This window comes from Bubalus kerabau, chromosome 4 (genome assembly GCF_029407905.1).
Source record: "Bubalus kerabau isolate K-KA32 ecotype Philippines breed swamp buffalo chromosome 4, PCC_UOA_SB_1v2, whole genome shotgun sequence".
NCBI lineage: Eukaryota > Metazoa > Chordata > Mammalia > Artiodactyla > Bovidae > Bubalus > Bubalus kerabau.
Genome location: NC_073627.1, coordinates 142,444,667 through 142,457,476, shown reverse-complemented (window position 1 = coordinate 142,457,476; position 12,810 = coordinate 142,444,667). Strand labels below are relative to the sequence as shown.

General features: G+C 39.1%; 1 protein-coding gene across 7 annotated transcripts in view; it reads right to left on the bottom strand.

Annotated features, from left to right (window-relative positions):
- The window catches only part of NFX1 (nuclear transcription factor, X-box binding 1), a 65,388-nt gene that overhangs the window by 35,251 nt on the left and 17,327 nt on the right, over window positions 1-12,810 (bottom strand). For all 7 annotated transcript variants that reach the window (XM_055578812.1, XM_055578813.1, XM_055578814.1 and 4 more), the window contains 5 exons: window positions 10,179-10,284; window positions 7,001-7,072; window positions 5,353-5,492; window positions 1,800-1,899; window positions 1,499-1,716 (listed from right to left, as the gene is read on the bottom strand). In XM_055578812.1, coding sequence (XP_055434787.1) covers window positions 1,499-1,716; window positions 1,800-1,899; window positions 5,353-5,492; window positions 7,001-7,072; window positions 10,179-10,284 — 636 coding nt within the window. The remainder of the gene's footprint in view (window positions 1-1,498; window positions 1,717-1,799; window positions 1,900-5,352; window positions 5,493-7,000; window positions 7,073-10,178; window positions 10,285-12,810) is intronic.

Here is a 12,810-nt window from a genome sequence, read left to right as displayed (position 1 = left end):
TCACAGGGCTTATCTGAAGATATTTTCCTGGTAGGCACAGAGAAGCAACAGACAACCGATTTTCCTGACGAGGTTGAAATGTATTAAAATAAGAGAAAAGGGCATTTCTTCTCTCTACATAATTTTAAAGACAGATTGAGAAAAAGAATTAGGTAGGGTGCTCCTACTGGTACTTGGAAGAAATGTGAAATCTTTCTGCTTGGAAAAATGGAAACCAAACTTAAAAGAGTCTATCTTTACCACAGATAGTTATAGGAACTATATATATATGTAACTATATATATAACTATATATATATATGTATATATATAGTTATATATACATTTATATATATATAATATGTATAACTATATATGTGTATATATACATAATATGTATGTATATATATAATATGTATATATATACAGAATATGTATATATATACAGAATACGCATAACTATATATATGTAACTATACATATATATATATATATATATAGTCTCTTTTATACAGGCCCAATTGCTCAGTTTCATTTTTCTAAATACGCAGCTTTTTGCCAACTCACTGTAAAACTGTACATGCACATATCCCAAGGACTGCCTCAGAAAGTATCAGTCAGAAGCTCAGACTATTGCTTTATAGCTAATCTCAACAAAACTTTTCTGGTTTCTATATCCAAGTAATCAGAAGCCCACAAGTCAGAAGAAAAGGAGAGTCACTAAAGGTAGGCAGATGGGCATACTGAAAGCATTCACAAGAAAATTAAACAACCAAAATGTTTAACAAATAAGTAAAACAGTCAAACTGCACCTTGCTATGGGGAAATACCTGAGAAAACTCAGCAAGCCCAGAGGGAATCAGCGTATTCAGTAGAATACAATAACTGAGGTTCAGGGAAATGATGACTCTCAGTCAAATAAGGGGAAAGAAATTATCTTCGGTAACCTCTATTCAAAGAAAGAAGGTAATGTAAATTTTGAAAAATGTCTCTTCAAAATGATCTTCAGGAGGTGTTATTCTCAGTTAGATGGGAAACCTATCTGAAGAGAAAGATGTTTCTTGAGTGGTTCAAATGAATAAAGTTTAAGTGTACTTAAAATTTCAGTTCTTAAAATGCCTCACCCAGTTAAAATGTTTCTATTATACGAAAACGCTTCTAAACACTTGCCGAACCCTCAATTACTAAAAGGATACCTGGCATTCATACAAGTATAGGCTGATAAGAGAAATCATAAACACCACAACCTCTCCCCCCCACCCCGCCCCAACAAAACAGTATCTAACCACAACTGACTTGGCAATACCTGAATTACTAATAGAAAGATCATTCGGGCAAATGTGAGCTTTCACAAGTATATTTTTAAGAAGAAAGAAAAAGTAACCACACAAATCTGATCATATTATTTAGAAAAACTTCTGATACTGTAACTGGAATTAAATACTATTTTGTTTAAGTAGTCATTGCTGCCAAATATTTACATTTACTTTTTTAAAGACAACTTTCTGCCCACTAGTTACCTAGGGAACCACAAGGCAGAGGCTTGCCGCACACTTTTCCACATGAAGGCACAGGATCCATGCATGTCTTCCGACCACTACTTCCAAGTTCCAGCAACTGGCTGAGAGGAGTTTGCCCACAAGGGCAATAGCGCACCAGCTGGGGAAGCCGTGGGCACGGCTGGCAGGGCCGAGGGTGACACACTTGAGAACATGTATGGTTCCCACATTTCAAGTCCCTGTTAAGAAAAACAACACACTATTATATAATTGTTGCATTAAATACAGCTTTATTCTAACTGAGAAAAACATAAAACCTTACTTGCCACATATCTTTAAACAGCCAAAGTCCCCAAATCCATCCGACTTCCCTATGTCTGCTCCACATAACACATCTCGGGAGGTGCTGCCACAGTAGCATACTTGAAGACACAATTTTAAAAATGAAAGATTAGTAATCTGCACAAGTGCTTAAAATACTCTAGGCAATCTATAAGAAGACACAAAATCCTATTCACTACTGTTGATCAGACCCAGCACAGAAATAAATGTGGCTTACACAGCAGCTCTAAGCCCCACCTAAGAGCTCTACCATAGGAAAAAATTTTAGAAGGTTTTGTTAATTTTAACACATCTCATGGTACCCCTGTAGCACACCTCAACATGAGCATTAAAGTGAAACAGACTAGTCTCTGGTCCGTAAGGCCATGGTTGGAAACCATGGATCATGAGGCTCCCTGGGGTCCTATGGAGATGTCACAGAAGATGGAAGCTAAACGGGGTAATTATGGAGGCACTGATGATAGGATTCCACCCTCATTTCAACCAAGCAGCATAGATTTAATACTTCGTATCTTGGCATTCACATAAAGTGCTTAGGAAAAGTGTCTGCTGCTAAAAAGAAATTTTAAGATAGATACAATATAAAATCCTTATTAATCTGTATTCTACTATTGTTAAATTTGAAGTAATCATGTCTGAGTCCTGACACTGAGTAAAAAGTGTTTCAAAGAACTTGAGACTTTTATTGACTATACAGAGAACTCAGTCTAATATCTATAGATTTTGCTGTGGGTTGAAGAAACAATGGGTTGCTTTATGTGCTGCACTTAAGGAGTTATTTTCAAAGCAAACAAGAAAAGAGTTGGTTTTTGACTAATATGTAACAAAGTCTGGTAAGGACTAAATTTCATCAATTTAGATAATTTTTCTGATGAGGGCCACTTTACATTTTTAGTTTATAATGAAAACTTTTTGTCAATAAAGATATTAACCAAGATGCTTGATTTTTAAAATATACATTTACTCTCCCAGTAAATACAGGGGCAGTTTCATTCCCTGTTCTAAAACTCATTAAATAAAGATCTACTTATTAGATGAATTATAAGTGCAGGATATGCAATCAAGATTGGCAGAATCAACAAACTGGTAAACAAAATCCTAGCAACAGGGAGACTATGCAAGCAGGCTTTTTTTTTTTTTTACGAAGTGTCTGCTCAAATAGAACAGACTTCTTTTTTTCCAGAGGTATAAGATAGCTATGAACCAAAGAATCAAGGGTCAGAAAATTGACAATTCTTTTCAAGCACACATGAACATTCTCTAGGACCGATGACAATACTAGGGAACAAAACAAACCTCAACAAAACAGAAACTAAAAAACACCTTGAGACAAAAAGTCTACAAACAAATGCTGGAGAGGGTGTGGAGAAAATGGAACCCATCTACACTGTTGGTGGGAATATAAGATGATACAGCCACTATACTGATGGCCTAAATACTTTGCTACATATATAATATGGACAAACAAAAAGTCTTTAATTGGGTTTGAAAAAATCAGCTACATACACAAGAACAGAAAGGAAGAGACTGGGATCCATACAAATCTGACAAAAAAGTGTCATTTAGTCCAATATAAATCAAGAGCTAAAAATGGTCCAGATCAAAGACAATCTATACTGCTAAGACCAAACTGCCAGTAGAGATTTACTCCTGCCTTATCTCAAAATAGGTTTAATGCAGCATATAAGGATATATGAGATAAATGAAGAGAACATAAAAGATGTGAAAATAAAAAGGAAAATAATGGTAAGGGTACAGAATGAATCATAGCCAAAAAGTACACACTATAAAGATGGACATTAGGTCAGTTATATCAGCTTCCTAAGATATTATCTTTGAGGAAAAACAACTATTCTTGGAACTAAGAACAAACAGGACCTTCTTCTCAGAGGACCCATAAACAAAACACTAAATAATATACAGCACAATTCCCTATGTAACATCCTTACAGTACACACCACAAAACATTTCATAGGGCTATTTCTTATTTTAAGTGCCAACATAGATCAACAGTATCACATCAAAGTAAAATTTAATAAACTATAGGACCAATGCATTGCAGCCCAGGATCTCTGCAGATTTAAGACAGCCATAAAAACAGAGAAAGCATACAGTAAGTGGTCTTTTGAGACTCACTTCTTTCACTTAGTATAATATTTTGGAGGTTCATCCACTTCATAGCATGTATCAATATTTCATTCCTTTTCATGGCTGAATAATACACCTTTTTATGGATATATCACGTTATTCCCTTTATCAGTTGATAGGTATTTGCGTTATTGCCACATTTTGACTATTATGAATAATGCTGCTATGAACATCCATTTAGAAGCTTCCGTTGGGTATATGCCGAAGAGTAGAACTGCAGTCACATGGCAACTCTATGTTTAACCTTTAAACGAACTACTACACTATCTTCTTTTTCCTTTTGGCTGCACCACGCAGCTTGTGAGACCTAGGTTCCCTGACCAGGGACTAAACCTGGGCCACGGCAGTGAAAGCGCAGAATCCTAACCACTAGGCCACCAGGAAGATTCCTTAGACTGTTTTTTAAAGTGGTTATACTATTCTGTTCTTACTGTGCCTTTAATTTACAGTTTTCTAGTGTTTAAAGGTGTCAAGCAACTTCTATGTGTTTACTGACCATTTATGATTTTCTTTTGTGAAGTACCTCTTCAAGTTTTGTAGGAGACTACCTTTCTGTTTTTCTTTAGAAGGAGTATTTTAAATATTCTGCATACAATCTGTGATTTATCTATTCATTTTCTTAATGTTGTCTTTTGTTGAACAGAAATTTCTTAATGTGATAAAGTTCAATTTAACATTTTTTGTTGCTCTATGAAATCTTTGCCTGATCCCAAAGTCATGAAAATATTCTTTTATAGTTTCTGCTGGAAACTGTTCCTGGGTTTTACATTTAAGTCCAAGATCCATATAGAATTAATGTTTGTGTAAAGAGTGAGACAGGGGTTGAGGGTCACTTTTTTCCCATATAAACATCCAGTTGTTCTAGGACTATTTGTAAAAAGACTCCTTTTCCCACTGAATTAACTTAATATCTTGGCTGAAATAAACTGACTGTAATATACCGAGGTCTATTTCTGGACTCTGTTGTTAGAATCTACTAGTATACCTTTATACCAATAACCACAATGTCATGATTACTATTACTTTATAAGCCTTAAAATCAGGTCTTTCAAATTTGTTCTCTTTCAGGATTGCTTTGGCCTTTTCTGCGCCCTTTTCAAGTAGTCACTGCAAAAAGATTTCCCAAGCAGTTACTTTTAAACAGCATTAAAAAAAAACCTACTGTCCAAATTCTATAGGACAATGACCTATACTGGTATTACGTGACCAAAATAATGAAAACCATCCAATCATTCATATATCTCCAGCTCTTTCTCCCCAAGATAACAGACCTAATAGAGTCTTTGTGAATACAGGCTTGAGAAAAATCCATGTCATCAATACAACTGTAAATAAGGTTCCAAAAAAGTCCCTAAGTAGGGCTGGCTGGTGTGCTCACCACTTACCCTGGTTCAATATGACCCGACAAGGTTGGCATGGACCCCCATGGCACAGCTCAGCACAGTGGTGCTGACCACAATTCAAAATATTGTCACAAGGGTTAGAACAGTGAACTGAGACAGCCTGACCGCAGCGAACTGTGTGCCTATAGAAAGAGAAAACACAAAGATGGCATTAGCCTAATGTTGGACATTGAGGTCCTGTTTGACAGCTAAACTAACCCTTTCTCAAAACCTACTAAACCTCTCTGGGCCCCATGTCTCCTACTTCTCTGTTTCCCTCCTCCAATCACTCCCTCAATTACTCTTCCTTTCTCCACTCTTCTTTTTCCTCCTTTGCTTTTCTGTCCCCTATTTTCTGGCCAGAGAGGAACTGAGGGCCTAAGTATTTGTTACACTGTGATTTCTCCCCTGAGTTGAAGCAGCACGCAGGAGGGTAAAGAGCCTGGAGCTCCCACAGTATCTTACAGATCTGGGTGGAGAAGTTGGAAGATGTAGTTCTAACAAATATTCCTGGAATGAAAGCACAATGGCATTCTCCTGGGACCCTGCACTCTGGCATTTTCGGCAGCTATAATATTGTGCTTAAGAACATACTGTATGTGACTTTGATTCAGGAAGGGAAATAATTCTGGCTTTGTTCTAATAAACATCCTGATTTCGCTGACCTATTAGCCAGAGAAGGATATGAGGCCACTGCTCTTACACAATTGTCTTCAGGTTTCTTTCCAGGGTAATGGTTTAGAGCTTGCAGTCTACTCTCCCACAAAAAATTCTGCTCTATTCCACTACTCTCACTTCAGCTGTGTATTTTGTTTTAAAAAGTCACTGTTACATACATAGATGATCAGTTTCCAGTGCTCAGCATCACAGCTAATATCAACCCCTTGAGGAAGACATTATTATTTCTACCATAAGAAGATAAGAAAAATGAGGCTCAGCAGGAGAAAGCAACTTGCCCAGGTCAACAACTAGTTAGTGGCAGAGTCCAAATCTGACCTGGGCTTTCTGACCAGAAGGCCTTGCATGTGACTCTCAGGCTACACTGCTACTCTTGTAAGTTCAGTAAACACTTAAAAAATGTTTATCATTGAAAAATCTGCACTATTCCATCTTGTCTTGTGGTTTAGGAATCACTGTATGGTCTTCACTGGACCTCAGAGGCGCTCCACAGCTGTGCAGCTACCAATGGTCCCTGCACGGATAAAGCATAACTTGGACTGTAATGAAGAGGGCGGGCTCTGGGGGCCACTTATTCTTTCTTTCAACAATATTCACCGAAAACCTCCTAGACACCAGATACTACGCTAGGCACAGATAAATGATCCTTGCCTCCTGAACCTTAGCAGGCTGGGGTTCAACTCCTGGTTCTTTCATCCACTGGAGATGTTAAGAAAAAAGTCCCATAGTATTTCACCTAAAACAATAATCTCACTTTTTATAACGTTTTAATCACTTAAAAGATTGCAAAACAGGATTAAGTCAGCACAGGATTTACTATTTACAGAAAAGTACTATTTTCACCTACCATGTATTAATGACAGTAAATAAATACTATTTGCATCTACCTACTAATCTTTCATTTTAGAAATTCATACATAAACCATCAATGTGGAAACTGAAGTCTTCTTTTGGAGTACAAGTCTAACTTTACCTGGTCCGTCCACATTCACATGTTTTAGTCATGAAGGCAGGGCAGGGTGGGCAAGGTCCTGGATGGCACAGACTAAAAAAGAAAAGTTTTGATGAATAAAACATATTTATGTATCCAAACCTGAACAAAGCTGCCCCAACTGACCCCGACTGTGAATATGGCAGCAAATAGACTTACTATGACATGTTTTAGTATTTATCTAAAGTTGATTAGCTATTTAAACAAAGATACTAACAATGTTTTTATATAGAAAGGATTGATAGCAGTACCATTTTAGAATATTTAACCAGAAAAGAAAAGCCCAAGTCAAAATACTGGTCTTATTTGGGTCTGACCAGTCAAAGAAAGCATTTCTAAATATGGTCTTGGCCCACTTAGTGCAGTGCGCAGGGATAAAGAGGCTGCCACTCAGGATGGTCAACAGAGTCCTTTAGCAGATCAGAGGAGAAGGCAATGGCAACCCACTCCAGTACTCTTGCCTGGAAAATCCCATGGATGGAGGAGCCTGGTAGGCTGCAGTCCATGGGGTTGCTAAGAGTCGGGCACGACTGAGCGACTTCACTTTCACTTTTCACTTTCATGCATTGGAGAAGGAAATGGCAACCCACTCCACTGTTTTTACCTGGAGAATCCCAGGGACGGGGGAGCCTGGTGGGTTGCCGTCTATGGGGTCACACAGAGTCGGACACGACTGAAGCGACTTAGCAGCAGCAGCAGATCAGAACTCGATCAATGTTCAATTCAGTTCAGTCACTCAGTCGTGCCCAACTCTTTGTGGCCCCATGGACTGCAGCATGCCAGGCTTCCCTGTTCAGTGTAACAGACCTCAGATCTGCTAGGTCCATGAGAAGTACAGACATGTTCTCATCTGCTAGTGAAGTGCTAACAGGTGATGGGCTAACAACAGTGAAAAGAAGGCGGGGGTGAGGGGAGGCATGCTGGTGAGTAACAAAGGGGAGAGGAACTCATGGAAAGGACTGGGCTCAATGATACGCTGTAGGTCAGAATCAGGCCTCTGAACAGAACTTTTTTTATAGAAGCTATGATACAAAGAGACCAAAGGAAAAAAATAACAAAATGGATATATTTAAACAAATACTACCCTCTTCAAAGCAGACACCCCTGGTAATTACACAGAAATATCACTATTTAAAACATTTTGGGAACTTGGCGGCGGAGGCGGGGGGAGGTAGCATCTACATGATGGCAAATCACAATCCTTTGGGAGTTACAAGCCAATTAGAAATGAGTTGAATTCATCAAATAGGTACCAGAATTTGCTATAAACATCAGGTGTATCTGAGTGGATTTTTTTATGTAACTCCTAAATCAGTAATAATAATTACTAAATCAGTTTTAAACACTGAAAACAATCTAGAAACATGTGCCCAATCTCCTAAGGTGACCCGTGTGACAGACTGAACCACAGAAGACTAAGATTAAGCATGTTTCTTTAAGGATGAGTATCATTATTCGATAGCTACATTCCATATGACATGCCTCAACACTTTCAGAAGAAATTATTTTCATGGCTGGACAGTGAAATAACTTTAGACTGAGAGACAAACTGTTGGCCAGGTGTGGATGATTCCAGGTTATTTCAAACATCCCTGAGACCTGGACTTAATCCCTGGACTTAAAGAGTAATGATTCACAACACTGCTATGTATCAGAATCACTTGGAAAGCTTTTACAACTACAATGCTTAGAATGCATTTGAGTTAGTTCCAGTGAGATGGATGACCCTAGAGCCTATTACACAGAGTGAAGTAAGTTAGAGGGAGAGAAACAAATACTGCATATTAATGTATATATGGAATCTAGAAAGATGGTACTGACGAACCTATTTAAAGGGCAGCAATGGAGATGCAGAGACCAGACTCGTGGACAGAGCAGGAAGGGGAGGGTGGAACAAATGGAGAGGGTAACATGGAAATATATATGCTACCACAAGTGAAACAGACAGCCAGCAGGAATTTGCTGTATGACCCAGGGAGCTCACACCAGTGCTCTGCGACAATCTAGAGGGGTCGGACGGGTTGGGAGGAGGAAGGGAGGTTCAAGGGGGAGGGGACATATGTACACCTATGACTGAGTCATGGTGATGTATGGCAGAAACCAACACAATACTGTAAAGCAATGATCCTTCAATTAAAAATAAATAAAAATTTTAAAAAACAAACAAAAAAAAACACTACAAAGCTTAGACCCAACCCCAGGAGATTCTGATTTAACTGCTCTGAGGCAGGGACTGGGCGCTTGTGTTTTAAAATGCTCCTTGAGTGACTGACCATCTGGTCTGCATCACAGTTGGTGTCCTCTGATAGTCACAACAGGGGCCCATTTCTATTGAAGGCTTCGGAAAGATAACTCATGCAAGGGTAAATTTCTTATTACTGAATTTACTCAAAATGCCAATTGAGGGGAGGAATAGATGAGTTTCTGGATTCTGATCTATGAAAGCAGTCAAAGGAAGAGGAGGGGCTGACTGCCCAGCAGATGGCAGACTATGCTGTTTAGCCCAGTCTGAACAGCTCTCCCACTGACTGTCCCCAGCACCACGCCCACATGGTGATCACAAGACCTCTGATCCGACTCCTGCTCCTGCAACAGAAACCAGATAACAGCAGAAGCAACTATAACACTCTGGTGTCTGTATTACTCTTAGATTTGGGTAATAAAAGCAAGTGTTATCATTTTTTGACCACTTACCATGTGCCAGGCTCTGGGCCAAGTCTCTTAAGTGTGTTAATTTAATATTCGTAGAACTCTGCAACTAGTTTTGATCATATCATTATTACCTTGCAGGTTCAGACACTGAGGCTCAGAGAAGTAATTTGTCCAACATCACATAACTGTTAAGTGATGAACACAGGAATTAAACCTATGTCTGAAGTCAGTCTGTAGAAATTTATTTGTAACTGATCAACTGTTTATTATGGTTCATTTCTTTCCTCATCTGTAAAATGGAGATGATAAATACCTATACATCACTGGGCTGTGGTTGGGATTCAGCGAGTCAACTTTTGTAGAGTACCTGGCACACAGCAAGTGCTCAGTGAATGATACCACGCTATCCTTCTGCCAGGCCTGTTACACACTAACCAATATGCGCACTGACAGCCACAAGCAAAGCGTGTTCACCAGGAATCCCCCGGAGTCTAGAGTTCCAACTTACAGATTACAGGAATGTGGGCAGTCCTGGCCAGGCTGTTTCTTTCTACAGACCTCACCACAGCTATGTGGAATTTCATTTCTGCTCCATTCAGGATTCTTTACCTTGCCTAAAACATATCAGATCAGAGATGTTATTAATTTATTAATTAAATAATTTCAACTATTCTCCTGTAGACTTCAGTGAAAATCATACAATATAACCAGACAGTATGAAACATAAGTGAGGTTTTCATTAGTTCAATAAACACATTATCCTCAAATAAAAAGTTGAATGTAATGCTACTTGTCAAAAGCTTTACCGAGTATGATCAAGTTGGGATTACCTGGAAAAGACAAACTAGTCATTTTTACTTACGAAAATGTCCCTTTCACTAATTTAATCTATGATTTTTAAAATAATCCTTTAAAATAAGTCCTTCTATAAATGGGTCTTTGAATTGACAGGGGAATATCTAAGAACCAGAGAGAGGAAATAAGCGAAGACAGCACTGGCGGGGAGGCAGCAGTGACAGAAAGAACAGAGGCTCCCCTGCACAGCAGGAACTTGCCTATTCTACAGTTGTAACATAGGCATAAAAGGGTTACAGTTTTATAATCAAGTCACTCAAAAAAGCTTTAGTAAGCCTCCTTCATGAACTCAGTGCATGGGCAGGAAGAGTAAAACTGAGAGCATGGGACTGCCCCTCGAGCCTGAGGAACTCATTCTCACTCGGGCCATTTACACCCTAAATGAAGCCAATTCCTGATCCTTGGCCTCTGCTTTTCTCTCTTGCCTGTCTCTCTCAGAAATCTTGTTCATTTCTGTGAGGTTCCATACACCTAAAGGCCAATGAGTCCTAAATCTTTATTTTCTACATTGCCCTGAACCCTCAGTTTCAGTCCCACATGTCTAACTGTCTGCTGAACATCTGTGCTTGAGGTTTCAGCCACTTCAAATTGCCTACGTATCTACTAAGATAGCATCTTTCTTCTTAGGCCCCAGCTTCTTCAGGGTTCCCTATTTCTGTTAGTGATACCATCACTGTCAAGAGTCTCACAAACTCAAAAACTAGATTCATCCTCCTTTTTCTCCTATATTCTGTTTAATCACCAAATCTTGTCAATTTTCCTACATAGTGTACCTCACACCTTGTCTCCCTTCACCTCAGCTCCTGCTCTTCCTCTACTGGCCAGAACCTCGTCTCCACACTATCAGAAAAACCTCCCTGACTCTGTGCTCTCTTGCTTCAACATGGTGCCCAGGTTTTCTCCTACCGTCTTTCAATGGCCCCACCTCCTTCCCTGACTCTAAAAGGTGGTTCTTTCCCCTTCACCTGCCAGGGTTCTGCATTATCAACTTCTTTTCCCTCATTACCCTTTCACCTACTAGCGTCTCATCTATTGCTTTCAACTGCGACTATCATCCCTAAATCCTAATCTTTCTTCAAATATTCCTCACTTCCTGTAGAACATCTTTCACTGCTTGTCTTACTCCTCCAACTCAACATTTCTAAACTGAATTCACTTGTTTCCATCAAACCTGGTTCTCCTGACCTGCCCATTTCTGTTCTTGGTATCACCATTTCCAAAAGTGTGAAACTCTGGAGCCATGTTTGGGTTCCTTCCTTTCCCACTGTTGTTAATTCCTGTTTACCTTTGAAATTTTACACTCTTGCCTTTCTGTCCTACTCTAAAGCCCATTCCAGACTTTCACTATTCTTCACCTGAGTTACTATAAGTCCCCAAACTCTTTAGGTCCCAAAATACTTTACTCACTGCTGCCAGACTGATCTTCATAAAGAATCACTTTGATGTCCTCAGTGGCTTCCCACAGCCTGACAAATGAAGTCCCAACGTCTAGGCCTGGCATGAAGAAGTCACCCCTACCTTTCCAGTCATCTCTTACTCCTCCACCTTCATAGACCCTGGGCTCCATAACTGGATGACTCCTCACAACAGACTCTAAGCCTTATTGGTTTTAAACCTAGTTTCCAAGCCCATTTCAATTTCACCTCCTTCATGAAGGCCCCTTTTATCATCCAGCCAGAAGTCACAGGCTCTGTACTTCAAGTAGAACAGCAAGTTAATTGTGTCTTAAATCTTAGCCTCTAACCTCTGGGAAGTCAATTAATAGTCTCATTCCTCTGTTTCTTCATGGTGCCTGGTACATTAATAAGTTCTCAATAAAGTACATTAAAACAATGGTCTCCCTGAAGAGCAGAGTAGGGCAAAGTCCTCAGGTACAACAAGGCCATTATTTGCATTGCCACATCACTCTACCTCACTCAATCATCTTGACCTTTGACCCCAGATTCTTTTACCTTCTTAGGTTCTCATATACAGTTTGTCAGTGAAAGCTTTAACAAGATTTTAAATTTCATTATGGTGCTTCATGTTTAAAAATCCTTTAAAATAATTAAGCCTTGGTATTGGTCTTATTGTCCAATTTACAATTGATATCTTGCTGCCTTTTCAGTAGTACATTCAAGAATATTCATTCCTTCAACTAATACTAATTCAGTATCTACTAAGCCTCAGACTTTTGCAATGAAACATATGAGACCAGCAGAGTTTGGATAAGAGTGGCCAAAGTGGGAATGGAGATAAGACAGGGAAGTTTTCTTTGGAAGAGGACGGTTGGGGTAAGATCTTGA